The 27,200-nt window shown below is 40.1% G+C and overlaps 1 protein-coding gene across 2 annotated transcripts; it reads left to right on the top strand.

Annotated features, from left to right (window-relative positions):
* Positions 1-2,532: 2,532 nt before the first annotated feature.
* On the top strand, positions 2,533-17,897 carry postnb (periostin, osteoblast specific factor b). 2 transcript variants are annotated; one of them, XM_067451676.1, is made up of 21 exons: positions 2,533-2,732; positions 3,487-3,585; positions 6,597-6,661; positions 6,835-6,992; positions 7,087-7,251; positions 7,343-7,489; positions 7,565-7,706; positions 9,141-9,353; positions 10,340-10,474; positions 12,077-12,225; positions 13,066-13,202; positions 13,280-13,410; positions 13,551-13,681; positions 14,667-14,769; positions 14,870-14,937; positions 15,193-15,238; positions 15,332-15,346; positions 15,429-15,662; positions 16,853-16,894; positions 16,973-16,999; positions 17,115-17,897. In XM_067451676.1, the coding sequence occupies exons 1-21, from the start codon at positions 2,614-2,616 to the stop codon at positions 17,135-17,137; spliced, it is 2,349 nt and encodes a 782-aa protein (XP_067307777.1). In that variant the 5' UTR covers positions 2,533-2,613; the 3' UTR covers positions 17,138-17,897. The 2 variants fall into 2 exon arrangements, with proteins under 2 accessions (XP_067307777.1, XP_067307778.1); XM_067451677.1 differs by lacking the exon at positions 15,332-15,346.
* The last annotated feature ends 9,303 nt before the right edge of the window (positions 17,898-27,200 follow it).

The raw sequence follows: 27,200 nt of genomic DNA, 5'->3' as shown, positions 1-27,200 counted from the left end.
ACATTTTTTGGAATGTGTAGCTCTCCTGAAATCCAAAATGAGCCAATATTGACATTTCAAAATGTCTCACTTTCAACATTTGATATGTTATCTACAGTATATTGTGAATAAAATAGAAGTTTATGAGATTTGTAAATTATTGCATACCTTTATTCACAATTTGTACAGTGTCCCAACTTTTTTGTAATCTGGTTTGTAAAAATGGAGGTGGCAACTGATGCTAGTAGGTCACGTGATAATGAGAACATGTCGGATGTATGTCCGGATTACATACTATATAGAACATACTTAAATCAGCTACAGTCTCCTACGCAGTTTACAGCTCCTGTGTCCGCATCACATGTGTCTTGGTGCACACGTGAACAGCATCCGCCAATGGCGAGCTGCCGTTCTGACGTATAACACTGAGTAGGAGACTGGCACAGATGAGAAGAGATTGTTGAATAAAGTCATTATTTTTGTTTGTTTGTTTTTTTTTGCCCCCAAAAATTCTCGCTTCATAAAATTAAGGTTGAACCCCTGGAGTCACATGAACGATTTTAACAATGGCTTTATACCTTTCTGGGAAAGTTGTAATTATATTGCTATCTATGGAGAGATCAGAGCGCTCAGGTTTCATCAAAAATATCTTCATTTGGTCTTACTGGTTTAAAATTACATGAGGAGTAGTTAATGACAGAATTTTTAGGTGAACTAACCCTTTATTTGTGTTAATTATTTTAACTGAAAAAAGTGTTTTTTTTCACTTTAAAAGGTTTGCTGTTCTTTTCTTCTTGCACTTTCCTTTCACATCTCACGATCTCCTATCTGTTTACAGCAGAATCCCTCCGCAGCTTGAGCGGATTATGTTCATGTTCTGATATTTACTACCAGTGTCTCTCGGCTCACAAGCATAGCATGCAACACTTACAGCACGTCTTGTCCAAAAGTCATAAAAGCACAGACGGGAGGGGAGGCAAGAGAGAAAGAGTGGGAAGAAAGTACAGGGGCCATTACCAGATGCGTCTTCATATCTGTCTCATTCTTTTTCACTTTGGCCTTTTTCTGTGAGATTTATTCTAAATAACAGTTTTAAACATCACATTAAACATTTTCCAAAAGATAACACAAATCTTGTTTTGACAGTGTCGATGTTTAGATTTACAAGTTTTTACAAGGAAACAATTGGGGTGTTAACAGGTCAGAAGAAAGAAGGCCCCTGAAGGGAGTATGGTGAACAGTGACAGATGGAATGAGATTGATTAGGTTTGCTTCACATATATGTTTTTTAATTAACTGTTAATAATATTTAAGTTCTGTATTTTCTTCAAGAAGTCTAGGGCCAAAAAAGTTCTCTTTAAGGGCAGAGATGACTGACTTCAGATTGGGCAGCATCCTTAAAACCATGCTAAAGTTAGTATACAGTGTGATGTCGAGAAAATTTTTTTTTAGTATTTATTTATTTCTGTTATTGCAATACTTTTCCACAGGATGGAGCCACTTATTCAAAATGTTCTAAAGGTTGTCATAGATACAACCAAAACTTTTCCAAAGTTATAGCATCTGGCCACAAGAGTGAGCCAAGCACAGACATGAATCTGGATCAAACGGCTGTATCTGATGCTTCAGGGCTTGATTTGTATTAGTGTCAATATGCGGACACTTGGAGTCAAGCGATGGCGTTATGTAAAAACTGATTTACTTTATTCCTGCAGCCTTCGGTTTGCACAAATTTATTCTTCATGTTTTATTTCACTGAAAACTTTCTCTTTAACTTACAGGTTTAACAGTAGACTTCCTATAAAACCTTTTTACCCCCCCCCCCCCCCCTCTCTCTCTCTCTCTCTCTCTCTCTCTCTCTCTCTCTCTCTCTCTCTCTCTCTCTCTCTCTCTCTATATATATATATATATATATATATACACACACACACACACACATGATTTTGAAAAGTGTACTACAACAAAAAAGTTTTTTTGTGACAATGAGCATGTGACCTTCATACAAAAGGTCAGATGTTCTTGCTTATAATGAAACAAAAGTTTTTATCATAAATCATAATTTTGGATATAGATGAACATCAGGATTTAAACAAACTGAGTTCTGCTGCCATAATAAAATGCATTCACTCAAATTGTTATTCTGATTATATTAATTTGTAATGGAAAAATGGGTAGTTAAAAATGCAAAATAGAACCATATATTGAACCCTTTGTCAGTTATGAAAACATTGTGTAACAGCAACATATGTATGCTCCATATTTCTGCAGATATTTTTAATATGCCAAATATCAGCAGTAAAGAACAACTGTTGTCAAATAAAACAATTCAAAAGTTCCTCACCAGCCCTAATATAGACTAGCAGCTCTCTTTGTATATAATTATTCTTTTGTTAGGAATTCTACAACATTTCCTCCTCACACCTCATCTCGTTGTTGAATTAATCCTCCACTCTTTGTGTTTTGCTTATTCAGTGTTAGGAGGTGAGATCATAGAGCCGTACTGGTGAACAGGAGAGGCTGGTGCACTGACAGTTTGCCAGTCTGTCCTGAGCTGAGAGCTGAGCTATAAAAGCCCTCTCCCCCTCAGCTGGAGCCCATTTCTTGCTCTGGAGTCTCACAGTGGGGAAAGCAGGGATGAAGCTACTCTTTGCAGCTACTTTTGCACTCTTTGTGCTGTCTGCCTTTGACCAGGCAGATTCCTCAGCCTATGACAAGATCGTTGCCCATAGTCGTATTCGAGCAAAGAAAGAAGGGTAAGAGTTAATATTAATTATTAACTTGTTTAATTACAAATAGTTTATTTCAATTAAATATTAATATTTCAATTAATATATTTTATATAATTTATATATATATATATAGATATATATATATATATATATATTCCTCAGCCTATGCAAACTTCACATACTGTTACAGTGATGCTTATATATTATTACTGTATATTTTTTCTAATTGAAGCTTTCGCAACAAATGGTTGCGCAACAAATATGTAAACAGTGTGAATGTTGTATTAGTATTATTACTAAATGCAGAGAGGTTTACTGTCATACAAAAAATTTGTTTTGACTTATATATATATAGTATATATATATATATATATATATAAGACTTATACTATATATATATATATATATAGTACTTATATATATAGTATTTATAGTATTTATATATAAGTATTTACAGTGAAATACCTGATTTATTAGTATTTTAGGTTACCTGACAAAATGTTTTAGTGTTTTTTAATATCTTTTGTCACTTTTTTGATCATTTTTCCAAATAATGACTGTCTTATGATCAGTATTAAATAAATACAGCGGCGTTAAGAATGGTTTGAAATTGGTAAATTGCAGTTTATTCTCTTAAATGTAATTATTACATCAAAGTCAAATATTACTCTCCCAGAAGGAAAGCACCATGCTGTCACAGAACAATTTGACACATCTGTTGCACTTTTCTGTCCCAGCTTTACTCATTTCGTCCCGTCTTACCTTTACCTCTCTGCAGACCAAATGTGTGCGCTCTCCAGCAAGTCGTGGGGACCAAGAAGAAATACTTCAGCACTTGCCGTAATTGGTACCAAGGGGCCATCTGTGGAAAGAAAGCGTAAGTGTAATGTTTTATGATTTCTGGAGACTATTACATATCCTGTCTTTTTGACAGAAACTGGAAAGTTCCAGCTGCTCCAATGGTCAAAGGTGAAAGGTCAGTGTCCCGACTGGTAAGAGTGCGTGAAGACTTCCAACAGTTACACGCACATATGAATTCCTACTTAAGCTGAGCTCCGAATGCAGCTTAATAGTTCAATTTACAATGCTTCCTATCCAAATGCCTTTGTAAAATGCAGAATCTGAACGCAATTGTAGATTTACAGTTCAATATGGCTGCCAAAACAAAGACAAAGGATTGCTCGCAGCTACAATCCAAATTCCATGTGGTTCTACGGCACAAACCACCAAAGAGCTGCAGAACCTTAATTGGTATAAAATGGTGAGACCCACTGACATTGTCAGGACATGCCATCGATGATTAAAGAAAGCAGTAGAGCTCGCCTGGAGTGCTTGGCTTGTGTTGAAACACCTTTCTTGAAATTTCTGTCCTGGGGCAAAAATACACATCTGTCTACAAGGTGGAAATGTCAGCAGCCTCTTTGGTTTTTTTAGGAAGCTCCAAACTAAGTGAACTTAATGACTTGTAAAAAAAACAACAACAACAAAAAGATTTCAACATCTAGATCAACAATATACCGTATGAGCGGCAAAGTTCTACTGTGAAGGCTCCAGTGATGAGGTTGTGGTTTCTGGAGGCCAACACGGTCAGCCACAATCGTTGATTCATGCAGAGTTAGTTATGCCTCTCATTTCTTTTTCTTTTTCCGTGGTTGGAAAAGAGTGTAACGGCAACATAGAGAGTTTCCCGGGCCTCTCAAATGTGGCCAAACAGCACCAATGTGAGGTAGCCTCCAGTGGTTTCAAACTTCCTTAGTTGCAAAGCCAGACTTGCCTGGGATAATCTGTAGATTTTCTGCTTATCTTGCAGTTGTGTATATTGAAACGCCAGGAACTGTTCTGCTCCGAGTATTTTCTCTGCACTCAGCAGACCATTACATAGTGGTCTGGCAATCTTTGCAAATATCTGGTTTAGTGTGCTTGGCTTACATAAATGAGATGAGTATGAATGTCTCAGATCTCCTTTAAAGATTGGTGTGAAAAAAAAAAAAAAAAAAAATATATATATATATATATATATATATATATATATATATATATATATATATATATATATATATATATATATCACTGATGGTGTTTCAACGTGCAGATTATTAAGATTGACAATTACTACATTTTGTAGTGTCTGTTTTCATTCAAGTCATTAGTTTGACGTTCTACAAAGCTTATATTTTGCTAGATATCTCCACCATCTGATGGTTTTAGCTCCATCCTAATGGTTTGAACATACAGTATGCTTAATGTTGTGTTTTTCTTTGAAGCTTTCTCTGGTGAGTCACCAGTTAAGTCCAATTGGAAAAGCTGACCTTCTCCCCAGGGACTAATGTGGTTGCATTCCATTTGTATGTGTGGTCTGCAGAAGTGATGTTTTCCTCCCGTTTTTGGAAGAGATGCTTTAGAAACTCATGTTCTAGTGAGGCTCTAATGAGCTCCCCAACATCCCTCAGCTATCACTTCCATATTTCCCTGCACTTCACTTCCATTGAAGACATGGAACCCAGCCATGACCCAAAACTATTGCTTCTGGATCCTCGGTCACATAGAGGACAGCTTTGAAATCCCTATTAGTTTCTTAGTCTCGTGATTGCTCAATCTCAAAGACTTGTCAGTTTCCACTCTTCCTCAGAACTGTCCACAGACTGTCAGTTCTCATCTGGTGATTTGCAGGCTACTGTCTTTAGTTTCTGTGGAATTCAGAAATATAGCTAAATCACATGGAACCGTTTTGCTGGTGTGGAGATTTACATGTGCGCTAACCTTGACTAGTGTCCATCTCTGAATCTCCACCACTGCTGGAGTATGTTTATTATCGGCAGCTTTGAGAACTTCTCAAGGGATTTTAACCCTCCAGTGGTATTTTCTCAGAGGAGCTTTTAAAAAACCTGTTTCCCATTATCAGCTGTTTATTAACTCTATAATATGGCTGCTGTATAGTTGGTATAATTAGCTTCGGTGAGTTTTATTGAACCCATTATTCATATTAAGAGCCTTTTATAATGCATATGAACTTTATAATGCATAGGAACTGGCTAAACTCATAGTGAATGGAAAAGAAAAAGAAACCTGCAACAATGATGCACAACCTTGGTCTGACAGAAAATGTTTATGGTGGCATTTACAAATATAATTGAAGTTCTGAAGTATGATGCTTAGTAAAATATTACATTTTAAAGCATGTGTAGATTTATATTCAGACAGTTTAATAATTTTAGAATTTCTTTTAGATAATTTATTATTTATTTTATATTAGATTATATAGATACCTATATATATAATGCTACCAAGAGCAAATGACTTCTCATCCATGAGATTCCATTTGTGTGGTCATGGAAACATATTTACAAGTTTGGTTTAAAGGGCCATTTTCATTGAAAACAGAAAAACCAGAATGCAACCTCCATTACTGGAAAACTGCTGATTCGACATTTCCTTCCATTGTACATTGTAACTTCCAAACCAAGCTTTTTCACTGGGTTATAAATTTACTTTAAAGGCTTTCTGTATCCAAAAAATACCCCTCAGCCTTACTAAACCACCAAGCTGGTCTCATTGCTTGGCTCCAGGGCACTTTAAGTATTAATGCAATGCTGTGACAACATAATGATAGTGGAATAAGGCACAAACCTCGGGACCACATAGCATGTTTATGTACAAAGACAGTTAATGGTTGCCATATGGAAAGACTGTCTGTCCAGTACCGTGAACTGTGTTATCATTAAAACCAGGATAGCTTGTAACGACGAGTGAACGGCATCCAGGGAAAAAATGATTTTGAGCTTATACATTACTGGTATTTTATTTTTTCAACTGGCACCAAATGTCTGAGCTTCAATACTCACTTAACACATGCTCTTCTGTTTTTATGTCTTCCCTCCCTTTGTCCAGAACTGTGTTGTATGAGTGTTGCCCAGGTTACATGAAGCTGGACGGCTTGCGAGGCTGTCCTGCAGGTCAGTTGATTTCGTAATAGTTGCATTTGAATGTCAAAAAGTCTTGTTATATTGTCAATAAAATACTAATTTGCTATGTTAAGTATGCTGAGTAGGATTGCTACCTAATTTGAAAGCTTTAATATAGGGCACGGCTGCAGTCTTGTGGGTAATCTGTGTCAATTTCCTTGCAGTTGCTCCCATTGACAACGTCTATGGCACACTTGGCCTGGTCAAAGCCCAAACTACCCAGGACTACTCTGCTCTGTCCAAGCTACGGGAAGAGATTGAAGGAGCCGGGTCGTACACCTTCTTTGCACCCAGTAATGATGCTTGGGATCTTCTTGATCCGGTAAAATCTAATTCCTTCTTTCTATCTTCATCATGAACATGGAAATCGAGTAATTTCTTGACTGTTTTGCATTGGCTTCCTCTCTGTTCCATAGGAGGTGAGGAGTGCTCTGGTGAGCAATGTTAATATCGAGCTGTACAATGCTCTGCACTACCACATGGTCAACAAACGTCTCCTCACCAAAGACCTCAAGAACGGAATGACCGCGACCTCCATGTACAACGACTTGAACCTGCTCATCAACCATTACTCCAATGGGGTAATTTGATGTCTTGAAAAAAATGGAGGGTTATGTTTCAGGTTACTTACTTCTCCATGAGGGATTTATTTTACACATGGTTCTTGTTCAGGTTGTCACTGTGAACTGTGCCAGGATCATTCACGGCAACCAGGTGGCCACCAACGGAGTGGTCCACGTCATTGACCGCGTCATCACAGCTGTTGGCAACACCATCCAGGATGTGCTCGAAGTTGACGATGAACTGAGCACTTTGAGTGTAAGTGTCAGAGCCGTGTAGTCCATGAACCAAACCCATTGACCAAAAGTTGTTTATGCTCCATTTCTTTTCCAGAGTGTGGCTACTAATTCCGGTTTGATTGAGAAGCTGGGTCAGCCGGGACACTTCACCCTGTTCGCCCCCACCAACGATGCCTTTGAAAAACTGGATAGAGAGGTTATGGACAGGCTTATGGAAGACAAGGATTCCCTCCGAGGTAAACTCGAGATGTAAAGCCCCATGATTTCCCACTGCACTGTTCTCAAATGGAGTGCTTTAAGTTGCAGAAGGGACATGTTAAATGTCATATTGATGGCAGACTTGGTAAAAGAAAGGCTTTATTCTTATTTAATGAGACAAATGTGCAGGAAATCAAGGGTCTGGCAGTTGCCTCGTGCCGTGTTTATTGATATGAGTCAACTGAGTGAGGCCAAGTATTATTTTGCCCCCTTTCAAACCAGATGGGCCCGCGGCACCCCGAGCTGGAATTCTCAGACAGTTGGCAAATAGTGCCATAACAACACTTATAGGACTACTTTGAGATTTAGACAGGGTTACAATTGAGCCACTTGGAGAAGAGATCAAATCTGAAGTTTCTCGGCAGCAGAACTGAAGTTTATGGGTACGTCTTACAGTATTTTCAGCATACTGAGGTTGATGTTTGCTTTGGAGTTCAGATGCATTAGCATTTCCAGTGATCATGTAAAAGGATGACATAATATCCCACTCTCATGAATATAAGGTTTGTCTGAAATGCACTAAGGCTTATATTAACTGCTTGAGTAAAAACTAAAATAAAACTAATATTATGGCCAAATCTGTAGTGCCAAGCGGAAAGACATTTGATCTGCTACTTAAGCAGCTTTCATTGAGGGAAGCCATGGAAATGAAAAAGGAAAACTCCAAGCTTAACCTAGATAATGATGCCTGGTACAGTTAAACATTGAATGCATATAACACCGTTAAATTTAACACAAAGAGCAATACAGCGAGACGACAGCCTGCTTGAACACATGCACCCTTTTGGCACCAATGGTCATGTTTTCCAAAGTGATGCGAAATACATTTAGTTACCATTAAAGCGATATGTTCATTGTAAGGCCAAAGGAGAAAGATCTAAGACCTTCTGAAAAGAGCATAATCTTTGTCTTGCCAGAGACATATAGACAGGAAACAGCTGTTAGCTTTACGATCCAGTGAAAAATGGTAGCGATGGGATCTCTGCCTTCTTATTAGTCCCTAGCCAAACTTTTGACTTGAGACTCGCTCTATTTCCAGTCAAATGGTTTCGGAGTTACTGAAACTCACTCAGGGAGGACCCAAAGGCTCCCAAGGACCCCTGGTTCCCTTTTGGGAACTAATGGGAGATGCAATAACTTAATTGAGTGCATGCAAGTATTTGCATACTATCTACTCGATCTATAAATGTAGCTCACAGAATTTAACGTCTTTAGCACATTTTAAAGGTTATATCATTGTGCGTTGTCATTTAACATGTTTGTATGATTTTTTACCTAACGTGGTATGTTCTAAACATTAAAAAAAAAACATAATATAATTTTTTTTCATGAGTTCTTCATATCTCAAGAGACGTGTAAGAGGAATAACAGATACGCATGGATGACAGAGATTGATGTTTCTTCTCTTCCAGCTCTCTTCAACTACCATCTGTTGAACTCTGTTCAGTGCTCTGAGGCCATCATGGCCGGCACATCACACGAGACCCTGGAGGGCAGCAATATTGAGATTGGCTGCGATGGCGATAGTCTCACAGTCAATGGCATAAAGATGGTACTCAAGAAGGACATTGTCACCACCAATGGAGTCATCCACCTCATCGATCAAGTTCTCATGCCCGACTCAGGTAAGCTTATCCTATTGGTCTCTTTTACCTTTTTTCAGAGAGTGCAGAAATGACATATATGGCTGATTTATACTGTGAAATCGATATAATTATACAAATATACAATATATATTACAATATCCCCCCCTCCCCCTCCCCTCCCTAGTTTAACATGTTAAAATTAATGCAACATCCGTTTTTCCTGTCATCCTTTGGGTAGCGTTACATTATGATCATGCTCTTAATGCAAATGCTTTAAACCATTTAGGCGCACCAAGACTAAAGAGAACATGCTGTCAATGAATGTCCTGTCTATGTAAAATTCCCAATGCACATAAAGATGCACTCCAGAATCGAGTTCTCTTTCGCGCTTAAACGCACAATAACAAAAATGATGCCAAAATATCCGTTTTAAGAGCCGTCGTAAACGAGCGTAAAGATTTATGAGAAAAGGAGACGCGTGTGAGATCCATGTGGTGTGCAGGTTCTTAAAGCGACAACAGTAGGAAGCGCGCAGGTAAATATGACACTTATTATGGGTTTATGTGATGATTGCTTTAGGTTTACTTAAATTATAAGAATTGTTTAAAGCCTAATGAATGTTAAAAAAACGATAGCTTTCAATTGTAATGTTGAATGGCTATAATTAATATTTAAAATGGGGGGGGGTTTATCGAGACATCGGTACCAGTATTGGTATTAGTGTTACTGGCCTTCTTTCATAAAAAGATGCCATTAAACAAGTATAAAATATATATTTTTTAAAACGTTTAAAACGTAAGTGTTTTTATTTGCGATTAATCTCAATTAATCACAGAAAACGTGTGATTAATACCCTTCAAATCCATATATGCATAATCCATGTATAAACTTACAAGCTTAAGTACAACTTTAATACATAGATACTGTAAATGCACTCTACAATCTTTTACAGCACAAGCTCTCTGATAAAACCTCCTCTTCTGCAATACTTTCTAAATGCGGGGATTTTGCTTTTTTCATCTAAGCTAAACAGGTTATGGAGTTGGTTGGACAATCTCAGGCCACCTACAGTGACATGTTGACAGAGCTGGGCTTGGCCGCAGCCATGAGACCCCAGGTGGAGTATACGCTCCTGGCTCCACTCAACGCAGCCTTCAACGGTGAGCAAATACATGTCAATCTCCCTCTCTTTAAACTAACTTTCATAGTCTCCTTGCCTTAACTCAGCTGCTTGTCATTGTCTATTTTAATTCTACCTTAGCAAGACCTGTGTTCTTTCAATTGCTGATGTTCCTTTCCTTGATAACTTCTGCTGTCCCATAACTATGACTTTGATTCCTCGAGGGATAGCAGGTGTAAAAACATATGATTCATACAATGCATGGGTATGGAAAATGGCAGCTTGCTGACAAGGTAGCTGTCTTTCTGTTAATCTATGGCCTCATTGGGATTCCAGCACTGAAATGATGGTGAAAAAAGAGAAGACGAAAGCTTCTGTTGTCCCACCTCCCATACAGAATGTTTCAGACCTCACAGGAGGCTAAGCTGGATCTTTCACCTCATCATAACATGTTTGTAGTTCATTTGTGGCTAATGACAGGTGAACACATTCATCACATTATATTTACTGGGGTAAATCGTTCCTTTACTAGTCTGCATGAGGGAAAGGGGCAGTGCCTGGGGTTACAATAACTGAAAGTCCTGTCTGGGAATGCACATTCTGCAAACTGCACACCACAAAAGGCCGGTCAAGTCTTTACATGCTGCAGCTTGAAACATATATTGTTTTAATAGTATAGCCTCTTTGGTTATGTGTATGTTTTAATACGGGAGATGTTAAAGGGTTAGTTTAAAAATAAAAACTAGCCCATGATTTACTCTGTCTCAAACCATCAGGTTTATATGACATTCTTTCAGACTAATAAAATTGGAGTTATATTTAAAAAGTCCTGGCCAATCCAAGCGTTATAATCGGTTTAGATGTCTATAAAAGTGCATCTATCCATCATATAACTGCTCCACACGGCTCTGGGGGTTTAGTAAGAGCCTTCTGAAGCAAAGTGGTGCATTTATGTAAAAAATATATCGATATTTAAAACTAAAATAAGTCATTTTCGGTGGACAGCTGTATGCATTGATTTACGGCGAAAGAGTAACCCTTGACCCCTTGACGAATGTGTATTGACAAACGCGGAAGCGCAGAGGATAGAGCAAAACAAAACACATGAATTAGAAGTCTAAAACGAGACTTTTTAAATAGAAATGTCAAGAGGATTTCTATATAAGAGAAGAGAGGTTTGAGTTTGTTGCCCAGCCCTATCCACAAGAGGCTTCAAAGCTTGCGATACTCCTGTGAATCGTGTCAGTGGTTACTATTTTGTCGTAAGTCAACTTGCATATGGCTGTCTGCCAGAAGTTAGCTATTTGAGTCTTTTAATATGGATATTTTTCTTACACAAACGCATCACTTCGCTTCAGATTAAACTTCATTAACCCCACGGAGCCATATGGAGCACTTTTATGGACTTCAAAACAGAAACAACCATTCACTGCCATTATAAAGCTTGGAAGAGTCAGGACTTTTTAATATAACTGATTGTATTTGTCTACAAGAAGAACGTCATATACACCTAGGTGGGCCTGAGGGAGAGTAAATAATGGGCTAATTTCATTTTTGGTGAACTGTCCCTTTAATTAGCTCTTTTTAATCTTTCTAAATCCGAGTTGCATTAAATGAGGTTATCGATTCCTCTGCAATCTAGATGAGGTGATGTCCATGGACCAAAGCTTCCTGAAGATCATTCTGGAAAACCATATTCTAAAGAACAAGATTGTGCTGAGTCAGCTGTACAACGGTCAACGCCTGGAAACAATCGCAGGGAAATTTCTCAGAGTCTTCGTCTACCGCACAGTCAGTGTTGTTTTATGTCTGTTCTTGATTTACTTATAGATTAAAATCTTCTTGATATATTATATATAGATTCTTGTTTTTTTTTTTTGTTTTTTTTTTGCCCCCTCAGAATCCAGATTTTAAAAATAGTTGTATCTCTGCCAAATATTGTCCTAACTAACCATACATCAATGGAAAACATATCAAGCTTATTTATTCCGATATTTCAGTTGATGTATAAATCTCAATTTCAAAAAAATTGACCCCTATGACTGGTTTTGTGGTCCTGGGTCACATATATCACATATCATATCACATATATAACATGATATACATTTGTATTTATATTAATATATACTGTATTCATATGAAACTGCTAATATATACATTAATATACATTTTATTTATATTAATGTATTTTAAGTCTGTGTTGAGGCATTTCAGATATTTACAGTTTATTAGCATTAAAAAATAAGTTGCTTTATCCAATGAACTAAAATAAAACACATTTTAAAGGATGGATAAACACACACCAATAGTCTGCTAAAATTAATACTAAAAATGCGTATTTGTTCTTGTTCTCCAGATGTGCTTGTATATATGAACTGTACTCTTATCTCTTTTAAACAAAATATTTTTATAACACGTTTACAATACCTTTCAAATATATTTTGGCCATATGGGGACACTTGAACAGAATCCTAATCCTAAAAAGTCTCTATTACATCACTGATACGTTAGGTTTTTATGAATTCTTACTTTGACATTTATTGGCATTGAAAGTTTTAAGTAATAGCTGGATAAGTTTTCATTAGTATACTCAGAGGAAGTGAACTGTCTTGTAATATTTTAACTACGAAGGCTGTCTGCATTGAGAACGCCTGCTTGATCCGCGGAAGCAAAGACGGAAGTAACGGGGCCCTCCATCTCATGAAGACCCTGATCATGGCACCAGAGTCCAACATGTACCAACTGCTGATGAAGAACGGCGCATTCAAGTAAGAGACGGTGAAGACTTGTCAAGTCATGTGACTGATTTCTTGTCCTTATAGTGACTATCACTTCATTCCTGCAGGATCTTTTTGTCCCTGATGGAAGCAGCTGGTCTGACGGATCTGCTCAAACAGGAAGGAGATTTCACACTTTTTGCTCCCACAGATGAGGCTTTTGCAGGGCTCAGTGAGAGAGACTTGTCTCTTTTGAAGAGTGAGTTCTTTCATCCATGTCATTTTCAAGGCACACCACATCTAGAATTACTGTTTAGCTTTGTTTTATTCAGGATTAATGAGATTAAAGATCAAAGACGGAGGCTACAGGATATTTTAGCATCTCTTCTCTGTGATCAGGTGACGTTAATGCCCTCAGAGCCATTCTGCTCTATCACTTCAGTAATGGCGTCTTCATCGGTGGAGGTTTGGAGACTGGAGTGACTAACCTCCTCAAATCTCTCCAGGGCAGCAATTTGAAGCTTTTGTATGTAAGTATCCAGCACTCCTGCAGTCCAGCCTTGAAATTAATTTCAAGTCCTAACATCTGTTATAGGGACACATGCAGGAACCTTCATCCGATTATATGTTTCTGCTCTGTAATATACGGAGGGAATTTCCTGAGTAAAATAAACCAGGCCTTGTCATGAGCCACTTATCTCGATGCAACCTCTGATTTATATGTAGAAGAAGAAAATATTTGATTTGATATGCGGAACTATTAAAAGGTTACAGGATGTTTTTTATGGTGAACAGGTTTTCTTTTTGTAACCTTAATATACCTTTAGATTGGGAAGCTCACATAAAACATTTTCTTTCTTTGGTTAAATAAAATGTTGTTGTAAGGTTATACTGTAAGTGTAAACTATGTCAAATATCATAAAAAGTCTAAATTAGCTATCAATATATTATTTCATATTACTAAATATTAATACAATGAAAATTATATATTATATATATATATATATTATATTATATTATATTATATTATATATATTATATTATATTATATTATATTATATTATATTATATTATATTATATTATATTATATCAAATATATTATATCATATCATATCAAATATATTATATTATATTAATTATATTATATTATATTATATTATATTATATTATATTATATTATATTATATTATATTATATTATTAGGGTATTTATTTATTTTTGTTATCTTTGTTCATTATTTATACAGTTGTACATTAATATAACTTAATTTTTACATTTTTGCTTTTTGTGTCTTTGTTTGAACTTTGTTGTTATTGTGCTTATTTGTTAAAATGGAAAATGAATATACAGATCTGGAAAAAAATTAAGAGACCACTTAACATTAAGAAATCCACGATAAGTGGTCTCTTAATTTTTTCCAGTATACTATATATATACTAAGAAACAATATAATAATATTTACTTTGTGTTTTATAATCATTTTTATTAATTGAACATTTTTTTGCAATTTTTAGGCAAATGAGAGCATGCAGGTCAACACTGTGAAAGTTCCTGAGTCTGATATAATGGCCACAAATGGAGTCGTTCACTTCGTCAGGACCCTTCTGTACCCTGAGGGTGAGAATTATGAAATTGGAGCTACAGTCATGTTTTTCTTTGTGGATGTGTTGTCAAGTCCGTGTTTCAAGAACTACCAACTGTCTGTTTTACTTGAAAGATATACCTGTTGGGAGCCAGGAACTCCGTTCACTTCTTACAAGGATCATCCGATACATCCAGATTAAGGTATTGAATTTCAACAAGCATGAGCCCGTTTAGGGGCCCGTTGGCCTTGACGGTCTGGAACTTGATTATGTGCAACCAAATTAAGGCCTCATGCCTTGATATGATCTCCCAAAGCAGATGTCCAGTGGGATCCAAATGTCAACTTTTTTTTTTTTTCTTTGTGTAATTCTACTGACATGCCTACAAATTGTATTAGACAGGATATTTACATTCGATTACAGTGAACTTCTGTCTCAAGGTGTATTTTCTTTGCAGTACGTTTCTGGATACAGATACCAGGAGATCCCTCTGACATTTATAAGTATGTTTATCACAAATGGTTTTCATTTCAGTGCAGTTTTCTCAAAAATGTGGTTTTCTTGACTGTAATAATGTTTCCCATTTTACCCTTTAGGAAGAGTCATCACAGGTAATTAACACCAATGAAACTCACTACTCGTAAGAGAGCTGAAGTTTTTTTGTTTAATGAGTATTTTGTTTCTTATCTGCAGTTCCTGGTGATGTTACCAAAGTCACTAGAGTCATCCAGGGAGAACCTACCATCACCAAGGTGACACGGGTTATTGAGGGCGACCCAAACATTAGGAAGGTTACCCGTGTGATTGAGGGTCAACCTTCTATCACTAAGGTCACCAGGGTGATCGAAGGACAGCCTTCCGTGACTAAGGTTACGAGAGTCATCGAAGGGGATCCAACTCTGACCAAAGTCACCAGAGTCGTTGAAGGTAAACGTCTATTACTTTGCGCTCCTCACAGACCCATGTTTAACCTTACATTGTTTTGTGTGCATACGTTTCATTAAAGTTATTGTCATGTAAACAATAAGTTCAGTAAATGTATTGTAATTTCATTGTATGAAAAGGGATTTATACAAAACAAATTCACCACAACCAACAATTTGTTGACTAATCAAGATTTTTCAAAAGTTACTTGGTGAGATAAGTGTAAGTAAAGTGAATATAATTGTTGTAATTTTGTCAGTATTACAGTGTCTAATATTGCAAAAAGTGTGAAAATAGTTTTTAATTGTGCATTTCTAGGATATATAAATTGCTAGCTGTATCAAAAATTATTAAAAGTGTATTCTTGTATTGTATTCTTGTATGTATTCTTAAAAAAAATTTTATGTAATTTTTACCACATAATGCTATTAAGCACAATACATAATATAAGTGATGTGATGGAAATGTTCTAACGGTTAAACGAATGACAGAATTCTCTTGTAGTGCAATTTTTTTTTCTTTTTTTTTAAAAAGTCCACTTTGTCAAATGCACCAATAGTTAGACACACCCTAATAACTATGAATGACTCAATGTTGCCTTTTAGTCATACTCATACTCCAAATGTTTGGTCATTCTCCAAAGGACAAATGTGTTTTAATGTTACTTGGAATATGACTACGTAAATCGCATGTGATATTTCGTAACAGTGCTTGTTGCTCAAGACATGAACCAATCCTTTCATCGTACTGGATTTCACAAGTATTGACACCTGCTTAATGTTTTATATCAACAGGTCCTGAATATTCAGTCACCAGCTCCTCCGATATGGAGCTTTATGGTAGTGTGACGTTTTGAACCCTTTATTAGCATGCTAGTGTCAGCGCTAACATTTTGTCTTCCTCCAAAACCTTATTGTTTTACTATAAAGTTTGTCATATTCCAGGTTACGGAATACATTGTCTTTCTGTTGTGCTAAGGGTACTGGTACTAAAAGACAACTAAAACTTTGTTTTCCCCTTTTCCTTCCTTTCCTTTCTACTGTTTTGGTATTAGCTATGCTACAAGCTACGGAGTAAAGCCGACCCAGTCAACAACTAAACTCTACCCCCTTTTCCATTTCTCCCTAGTTCATGTATAAATGGATAAATGTCAGAAATATTCATTATTTCTTCTTCTTCTTCTTTCATTCTAGATTTCAGCGAGGACCCTGAAAGCATCACTAGATACATTCAAGGTGAGATTCTAACATTTGCAAAGGTATCTCAAGCTAAACTGTCCCAACATGGTTGACCTCTTTGTCTTTTGTTTCCAGGGGAAAGAGTGCCCGGAAGAAGGCCAGGTAAATAACTCACTAAACCTCAGTTTGACACTTGTTTATGTTTTATATTGCACGTAGATTGAACAAGCAATGCGACAAACTTTGATCCCTGTGACCCCACTATTCATATTTTTAGGAATACCCCGGAGGAGAACCTAGAACTAGACTGGGCATAGAGAGCTCAAGTAAAACACAAGACCTGAAGAGTATGCCGTATACTTCCTTCATTTACTTGCGCAGTGGTCCAGAACTTACCAGGCTAAGTTGAGTTTAAGGCAAAAGAAAAACAAAGCTCCAGAGATAATGGATGAATTTTGTTCAAGTACATTCAGTCCAAAAGTGATACAAAATTCCCCATATGTGTATGTAAATAAGTTCTTTCTCTTTTCATATGTAATGTTACACAAAACAACATCTGATGCTTTCTGCTGCTTTTGTGTTACATGATTTGGAAACATTTGTACAACTATGCATTTCCAGAACACGTTAGCCATCAAAAAATGTTAAAAAAATGAAAGTGTTCATATAGGGAACAGTTAAAATGAACAAGTGCCTTAAACCAGCAGTTTGAAATGTATTTTTCTGGGGTACGGTTTACCGTTGCATGGACTATGATTTTATGGTGCTCATGTTTAGATGGTGTAAAATCTAAAACAAAAATAGAAATGTTGCATTGTTTTGTTATCAAATCTTGAATCTTTTCATGGTGGGATAGAGGTTTTATTGTTCTTCCGTGGTGTTTTTGTATGTCTATGTAATTGTGTCCATTTATATAAACCGTGCACAAATGTGCTGCACCAAAAACTCAAAGCTTTATCTCAAACTGAATTTTCATGTTACCAGTCTAAGGTTCATTTGACAAACAGGTTTTGGCTCCTTTGCATTTATTTTTCAATTTCCATAATAAACTCAACTTTTAGACATGGAATTATGTGTCAGTGTTTTAACATTATTACATTTTTTTTTTTAAATTAAATGTTTTTATAAAAAATCTAATACAAAAAGTATAACAATGAAATATTAATAAGAGGACCATAATATGGACTACATAAATATTTTAAGCATTGAAATGCTATCTTTGGCAGTTTTTGCTCAGGGAAAATAAGTATATCTCAACTGTGAGATGACATTTGATGAAAAACAGTTTATCAGAATTGGCGAATCACACCATTTCTGATTTGTATGTAAGCACAATCTGCACCAAATCCCCTATTTATATACATTTTATAAATCAGAATTGGCTTATGTAATGTATCATTTCTTAGAGTGTGCAAGGATTTTGTGCATTTATCAACTTTTCCATTTAAGACCCTTTTTGTTGTCTTTCCCCCCAGGAGAAATACTTCCACATTCTTATAGCCTGTGTGAGTTCAAGGCACACCTTTGTTACAGATATTTTACATAACTTCTTTAGCATGTCATACCCTGATATTTTATGTCAATATGGAATTTAGCGAACGTTATCTAAAGAAAGTCAGACGAAAGAAACCATGTATGAACTAGTAGATCAACTTTCTTCTTTAGCCGGTAAAAAATAAACTTTTGGGAAACACTCAATGCTGTTTTGTTTTAATTGTTACTACAAGAAATGCTGGTTATAAATGTGAGATAATGGGCAATAGGGTAATTTATTTTTACTTTTACTGTACTGTTTTAGATATTATGCACAGTTTGGACCAGGCAAACTATCAAACTGTATATACACTAAATATGTGTAAATGTAAACCACTAAGCTAACTAAGAAACCCTTTTTTTCAGAACGCAAGACTAAACTTGCTGCTTTTCATTTCCATATGGGTGGAGGTCAAAGCGGGACATTTTAGACGGGGACTAGTGGCGACACGCATCCCACTGAAGTGCATACAATGCAGCTGGATTGATTTGAACTGATTCCAAGAACTACAGTCAGATACCAGCATGAAGTTTCTGACAACCTGTTTGAATCACTTCAGCTCCTTTTATTCTGATTATGAGAGCAGCAAGTCATGTGATCTTATCCTGAGCTTTTGCTTCATCGTTTTATATGAAAAATACTATGTGACTATCTTTCTTTAGCAGCAGGGCCGTCAATTCTCAGGGCCCTCAGCTATGGGGGAGTCCCCTGTGATTTTAGCAACAACTTGCCTTGGGGCCCCGGACACCGTAAAGCTATGGGCCTGATTTGCATTCATGTTAGAGCCCAGCCCTCAATAGCTTGTTCAGGCAAGATGGGCATCGCAAGGCAAGGCGAGCTGGAAAATGGATTGTTCTGGTGGGCTGCAACTCATACACTCCCTCTGAAACTATATATACAGTATTGTTCAAAATAATAGCAGTACAATGTGACTAACCAGAATAATCAAGGTTTTTCGTATATTTTTTTATTGCTACGTGGCAAACAAGTTACCAGTAGGTTCAGTAGATTCTCAGAAAACAAATGAGACCCAGCATTCATGATATGCACGTTCTTAAGGCTGTGCAATTGGGCAATTAGTTGAATTAGTTGAAAGGGGTGTGTTCAAAAAAATAGCAGTGCGGCATTCAATCACTGAGGTCATCAATTTTGTAAAGAAACAGGTGTGAATCAGTTGGCCCCTATTTAAGGATTAAGCCAACACTTGTTGAACATGCATTTGAAAGCTGAGGAAAATGGGTCGTTCAAGACATTGTTCAGAAGAACCGCGTACTTTGATTAAAAAGTTGATTAGAGAGGGGAAAACCTATAAAGAGGTGAAAAAAATGATAGGCTGTTCAGCTAAAATGATCTCCAATGCCTTAAAATGGAGAGCAAAACCAGAGAGACGTGGAAGAAAACGGAAGACAACCATCAAAATGGATAGAAGAATAACCAGAATGGCAAAGGCTCAGCCAATGATCACCTCCAGGATGATCAAAGACAGTCTGGAGTTACCTGTAAGTACTGTGACAGTTAGAAGACGTCTGTGTGAAGCTAATCTATTTTCAAGAATCCCCCGCAAAGTCCCTCTGTTAAAAAAAAGGCATGTGCAGAAGAGGTTACAATTTGCCAAAGAACACATCAACTGGCCTAAAGAGAAATGGAGGAACATTTTGTGGACTGATGAGAGTAAAATTGTTCTTTTTGGGTCCAAGGGCCACAGGCAGTTTGTGAAACTACCCCCAAACTCTGAATTCAAGCCACAGTACACAGTGAAGACAGTGAAGCATGGAGGTGCAAGCATCATGATATAGGCATGTTTCTCCTACTATGGTGTTGGGCCTATTTATCGCATACCAGGGATCATGGATCAGTTTGCATATGTTAAAATACTTGAAGAGGTCATGTTGCCCTATACTGAAGAGGACATGCCCTTGAAACGGTTGTTTCAACAAGACAATGACCCAAAACACACTAGTAATCGGGCAAAGTCTTGGTTCCAAACCAACAAAAGTAATGTTATGGAGTGGCCAGCCCAATCTCCAGACCTTAATCCAATTGAGAACTTGTGGGGTGATATCAAAAATGCTGTTTCTGAAGCAAAACCAAGAAATGTGAATGAATTGTGGAATGTTGTTAAAGAATCATGGAGTGGAATAACAGCTGAGAGGTGCCACAAGTTGGTTGACTCCATGCCACACAGATGTCAAGCAGTTTTAAAAATCTGTGGTCATACAACTAAATATTAGTTTAGTGATTCACAGGATTGCTAAATCCCAGAAAAAAAATGTTTGTACAAAATAGTTTTGAGTTTGTACAGTCAAAGGTAGATACTGCTATTTTTTTGAACACACCCCTTTCAACTAATTGCCCAATTGCACAGCCTTAAGAGCGTGCATATCATGAATGCTGGCTCTTGTTTGTTTTCTGACAATCTACTGAACCCACTGGTAACTTGTTTGCCACGTAGCAATAAAAAATATACTAAAAACCTTGATTATTCTGGTTAGTCACATTGTACTGCTATTATTTTGAACAAGACTGTATATATATATAGATAAATTGACATGAACAAATTGGGTGTGCTTGCTTTTTGAATCAGTGCATTTTCAGAATCATTGAACATTGTGATGATGTGCAATGTGTATTATGAGTAAATCAAAGTGTTTTTTTTATATATATATTTGATGAATGTAAAACTGTTGAAGGAAACATCCAAAACAAAATACTTAAGCATAATAGGGTCAAATTAAAGCTAAAACAATTATGACAGACATAAACAGGTTCAGCCATGCCTGAAGGGGCAAAGGTCACAAGCGCCAGACCTTTACATCCCAACACAACAGGCTTTAAACAAATGTGCCAAGGGGGAAAGTTAACTACTTTACACACACATTACACCATTTGCTTTAAAAAGAAAACACAAGTGGAGAGAGTCAGTCCAGTCGTAACTGTCCAATTTGCTTCCAATCATTGAATTTATGTGACATGTCTGAAATGGGGAGTTCCACTAAAAAGGAAGAACCAATGCTGGACGTATTAATACCCTCATTTTTAGAAAAGATCATTAAAATACCGTACGGATAAAAATCCCTGCCTTGGTTGGACTCCCTACATTGCACACTTTATGACTTTTTTTAAAATGGAATGATGTATTACTAATTGTGGCAGGGGAGGCGTGGTTTTGCAGGATCGGCAGAGGGAGAGAGAATGCGGAGCCGAGCGGGGCGTAAGTGGGTCAAGTGCAAATGAATAAAGCCTGTGTCTCATTGCAGTAATTGGCGTGGAGAGACGGCTTAAAAGCCACGGCCGAGAGAGACGAGGGGGAGAGAGTTGGACTGGGACTGTGCGTTGATGCTGAGTGATGAGAGAGAACAGAGCTGTTGTTGAAAAGTCTTCGAGAGAAAGAGTTTAAGTGTTTTGAGCATAACGCCCACGTGCGTACTTTGTGTTTGATAAAGAGAAATAAAACCCCAAGTCCCAGTCATGCCGACCCCGCCTTCTTCCTTACCCACACACACACACACGAACCTAACAACACTGGTGCTGAAACCCGGGAGGAAGAAGTGTGCACGCCGCCATGGAAACTCCGTCACGCCACCCACTTGCGGACCTAGTGCAATCGCTTGCGGGCCTCCACTAGGAAACCCACCAGGATCTGCGGGCCGTCAGGGAGGAGCAGCAAAAGAGGTTCGAGGCGCTCCTCCAGGCCCAGCATGAGGACCGCGAGCTGTTCCGGAGCTGGATGGACCGGGAGGTTCAGGCCAGTCCCAGACCCGCCAGCGATTCGGCCGCCAGCGATTCGGCCGCCACCATCGCGCTCTCAAAGATGGGACCGATGGACGACCCGGAGGGGGTCATCGACCTCTTCGAGAGGTCCGCCGCCGCTCGGGACTGGCCCAAGGATGACTGGCCAATGCGGCTCCTGCCCCTACTTTCTGGAGAAGCGCAGGTAGCCGCCCACCAACTTCCAGTCAAGAACCTCCTGGTCTACGACGACCTCAAGCGCGCCATTCTGCAGCGGGTCGGCCGGACACCGGAACAGCACCGCCAGCGGTTCCGGACTCTGGCGCTGGAAGAGTCCGGCCGGCCCTTCATCTTCGCGCACCAGCTCCGGGACTCGTGCCGCAAGTGGCTGATGGCCGGAGATTGCGACGCCGAGGGAATCATCGATCGTGTGGTGCTGGAGCAGTTCGTCGCGCGGCTTCCGAGGAAGACCGCGCAGTGGGTCCTGTGCCACCGCCCGGCGTCGCTGGACCAGGCCATCCAGTTGGCGGAGGACCAGCGGCTTCTCTCTCTCTCTCTTCTCTCTCTCTCTCTCCTCCTTCCCCCGCCCCTTCTCTCTCTAAACCTGTCCCCACTCCCAGGTCCAGAGTGGGGGTGCCGCCCCGGCCAGCGCCGAGGTGGAGAACGGGGGGTGCGCCGAGACATCGGCGACTCCCAGGCCGGCGGCCCGGGGAGGAGGAAACCTGGATCCGTTTACGGGATCGTTATCCCCGTCCCTCTCTCCACGCCAAGGGTTGGACCCACTTCCAGCCACTAGGGCGGCGGGGAGGCCTGGGCTGGCTTGTTGGCGCTGTGGGGACCCGGGACACTTCATTGATCGTTGCCCTATGATGGACGTGGGGACGCTGGTCCGGGTCCCCGACGCGCCACAAGCCGCCCCCGATCAAGCTGGCCTGTACCAGATACCTGTGAGTATCAAGGGGGGTACCTATCAGGCTTTGGTGGATTCGGGGTGTAACCAAACCTCCATCCATCAAAGTCTGATTCCACCTAGGGCATTGGGTAACAGCCGCATGGTTAAGGTGAGGTGTGTGCACGGGGAAGTGGTGAACTATCCGTTGGTGCCCGTGGATATCCAATTCCACGACAAACGCATAGTGTTGAGGCGGCAGTTAATCCGCGCCTCCGGCATCCAATAATTCTGGGGACGAAAATTGGCCAGCGTTTAACAAATTATTAGGGCACTTATGTGTGGATGCCTCTTGGGGGAAGAACAGAGGGGGGAGGATAGCGGTTGCGCAGGCGGGCGAGGTGGATTCGGGACCGCTGGGGGCAATTCCGGGGGAACAGAGCGCAATGGGACCGCCCATCTTCTCAGAGCGCGATGACTTTCCCTTGGAACAATCCCAGGACGAGATGCTCAAAAACGCGTTTACTCAGGTCCGTTCCATTGACGGCCACCGCGTCCACCCTGAACAGCCACTCTCCTATCCGTACTTCTCAGTTATAAATAACCGCTTGTATCGGGTGGTCCAAGACGCCCAGTCAAAGCAAGATACAACGCAACTGTTAGTACCAAAAAGCCGCCGGGAAATGCTTTTCCAGACGGCTCATTCCAATCCAATGGTGGGACATTTAGGTCAAACGGCCACATTAAACCGCCTCATGGCCCGATTCTTTTGGCCGGGCATTCACGAGAATGTACGCCGGTGGTGTGCGTCTTGTCGTGAATGTCAGTTGGTGAACCCACCGGCCACCCCAAAAGCACCGTTGTGCCCCCTTCCATTGATGCAGGCCCCCTTCGAAAGAATTGGTATGGACCTCATCGGGCCATTGGAACGGTCAGCACGGGGACATCGCTTTGCGTTGGTGCTCGTAGACTACACAACGCGATATCCCGAAGCAGTTCCTCTCCGCACGATTTCGGCGAAAAGTGTGGCGAGCGCTCTGTTTTCATTAATCTCCCGGGTGGGAATCCCGAAAGAGATTCTCACCGATCAAGGCACGGCGTTTATGTCACGGACGATCCGCGAACTGTACGAATTATTGGGCATTAAGGCGATCCGTACCAGCGTCTATCACCCACAAACAGATGGTCTGGTGGAACGTTTTAATCGCACGTTAAAAGCCATGATTCGTAAGTTCGTTCACGAAGATGCCAAGAATTGGGATAGATGGCTTGAGCCTCTGTTGTTCGCTGTTCGCGAGGTCCCCCAAGCCTCCACGGGTCCCCCAAGCCTTTTCCCCCTTTGAGCTGCTCTACGGGCGCCAGCCACGGGGGGTGCTGGATGTCCTTAGGGAAGCTTGGGAGGACGGGTCGTCAGCGAGTAAGAACGAAATTCAGTATGTCCTGGACCTAAGAGCAAAACTCCACACTTTGGGGCGGCTATCCATGGAGAATTTGCTCCAGGCTCAGGACAGACAAAAACAGCTATACAACAGAGGTGCGAAGCTGCGACAATTTTCACAGGGAGATAAAGTGCTTGTATTGCTGCCCACGTCCAGCTCGAAATTGCTCGCGAAGTGGCAAGGACCCTTTGTGGTCACGCGGCGAATCGGAGAACTCAACTATGAGGTGAGTCGGTCGGATAGGGACGGGGCACGTCAAATATACCACCTCAACCTATTAAAAAAATGGTCAGAGGCGGAGTCAGTGATGCTAGCGACGGTAGTGGGCGGGGAGGAGGATCTCGGGCCGGAGGCGGTCCAAAAGCCTCATTCTCTCGCTCTGGCTCTCACCTCTCACCCTCGCAGCTCACTGACGTGAAACAGCTACAGGCCGAGTTTGCCGACGTGTTATCGTCCATACCGGGACGGACCGTCCTCATCCAACACCATGTTGAGACGGAGCCGGGCGTGGTTGTTCGCAGTCGGCCGTATAGACTACCGGAGCATAAAAAGAAGGTAGTACAGGACGAATTAGAGGCGATGCTGGACATGGGGGGTAATAGAAGAATCTAACGGTGATTGGGCGAGCCCGATAGTTTTGGTGCCCAAAACGGACGGCTCCGTGCGATTCTGTGTAGATTATCGGAAAGTCAACGCGGTGTCAAAGTTCGATGCGTATCCAATGCCAAGGGTGGACGAATTGCTTGATCAGCTAGGGACCGCTCGTTTTAATTCGACGCTGGACTTAACAAAGGGATATTGGCAGATCCCCTTGTCTCCAATGTCTAAAGAAAAGACTGCTTTTACCACGCCGTTCGGATTGCACCAATTTGTCACGCTTCCGTTCGGGTTGTTCGGGGCCCCCGCAACCTTCCAGTGGCTGATGGACAGGATTCTCCGGCCGCACGCTGCATATGCCGCTGCCTATCTGGATGACATTATCATCTACAGTACGGACTGGCAGCGCCATATGCAGCATCTGCGTGCTGTGCTGAAGTCGCTGAGGAGGGCGGGGCTGGCGGCCAACCCGAAGAAGTGTGCGGTTGGGCGGGTAGAATTAAAGTATCTGGGCTTCCACTTGGGTCACGGGCAGGTGCGTCCCCAAATTAATAAGACAGCGGCAGTTGCGACCTCTCCGAGGCCCAAGACCAAAAAGGAGGTTAGGCAGTTCCTGGGGCTAGCGGGATATTATAGACGGTTTGTGCCTAATTATTCAGACCTCGCTAGCCCGCTGACTCCTAATTTTTCTCTCCCTTTTATTCTGCAGACAGACGCCTCGGACAGGGGGTTGGGCGCCGTTCCTATCCCAAGAGGTGGAGGGTGAGGAACGGCCGGTGCTGTACATCAGTCGGAAGCTCTCTAAGAGGGAGGCGGTGTACAGGACCATTTAAAAAGAATGTTTGGCCATCAGGTGGGCCGTCCTCACCCTTCGCTACTACCTCCTGGGACGGGAGTTCACCCTCTGTTCGGACCACGCCCCTCTGCAGTGGCTCCACCGCATGAAAGATACCAACGCGCGGATCACCCGGTGGTATCTAGCTTTACAGCCATTCAAAAAAATTAAATTCAAGGTGGTCCACAGGCCGGGTGCTCAGATGGCTGACTTCCTCTCCCTCTAAGACCTCTCGTCTGCAGAGAAGAACAGAGCTGTTGTTGAAAAGTCTTCGAGAGAAAGAGTTTAAGTGTTTTGAGCATAACGCCCACGTGCGTACTTTGTGTTTGATAAAGAGAAATAAAACCCCAAATCCCAGTCACGCCGACCCCGCCTTCTTCCTTTCCCACACACACACACACGAACCTTACCACACTAATGATACAATATTGTACTTCATTTTCTCTCACATGGAAATTTATGATAGTGGAAAGAGGTGTTTGAATATAAAACCAACAGTTTTTACAACGTCTTCAGAAAATGAGGCTATGAAAAGTTTCACATGATCCTTCAGAAAGGATTGTAATATGCTGATTTTGTGGTACTCAGGAAATATATTCTTATTACAGTTTTTATTTTTTTATTTTCAATTCTATAGCTTCATTTTTCAAAACGCTATACACAAAACAAACAAAAAAACGCACAAGAGGCAAAACGTCACACATCTCTTACAAAAGCAAACACTTAATTCAAAACTATTTTAACTGTGTATTTTTTGCAGAAACTCTGCACAAACTGTAAAATGATTAGCCACATCCACACCAACCTACACACATTTCATAAGAATGTAAAATACTACTATACTGTGTCTTTTGCTTGTTCAGTGAGCAGTGTAGTGGACATGAGTTTGTCATAGCCCTTCTACATACCGCATCCAGAAAGTATTTACAGAGCTTCACTTTTTCCGAATTTTGTTATGGTACAGCCTTAGTCCAAAATGGATTAAATGCATTATTGTCCTCAAAATTCTACAAACAATACTCCATAATGACAATGTGAAAGAAGTTTTTTTTTAAATCGTTGCAAATTAAAAAAAAACAAAAAAAAAAACACGTACCACATGTATCACATGTATGTATGAAGTATTCACATGTATGAAGTATTCACGGCCATGTCACACTCGAAATTGAGATTTGGGGAAGAGTACAGAAAAATGTTTGCAGCATTGAAGGTCCCAACGAGCACAGTGGCCTCCATCATCCGTAAACGGAAAAAGGTTGGAACCACCGGGACTCTTCCTAGAGCTTGCTTCCCGGCCAAACTGATTGATTGGAGAAGAAGGGCCTTGGTCAGGGAGGTGA

This window comes from Pseudorasbora parva, chromosome 8 (genome assembly GCF_024679245.1).
Source record: "Pseudorasbora parva isolate DD20220531a chromosome 8, ASM2467924v1, whole genome shotgun sequence".
Lineage (NCBI taxonomy): Eukaryota > Metazoa > Chordata > Actinopteri > Cypriniformes > Gobionidae > Pseudorasbora > Pseudorasbora parva.
This window is presented reverse-complemented; position numbering and strand designations above follow the sequence as displayed.

Bases quoted from the DNA above. Each gene is read 5' to 3' on its own strand.
- postnb (XM_067451676.1), top strand. From the start codon at position 2,614: ATGAAGCTACTCTTTGCAGCTACTTTTGCACTCTTTGTGCTGTCTGCC. The intron at 7,252-7,342 runs GTAATTTGATGT...GTTCTTGTTCAG, and splicing joins TCAACCATTACTCCAATGGG to GTTGTCACTGTGAACTGTGC. The intron at 15,663-16,852 runs GTAAACGTCTAT...CTTTCATTCTAG, and splicing joins AGTCACCAGAGTCGTTGAAG to ATTTCAGCGAGGACCCTGAA.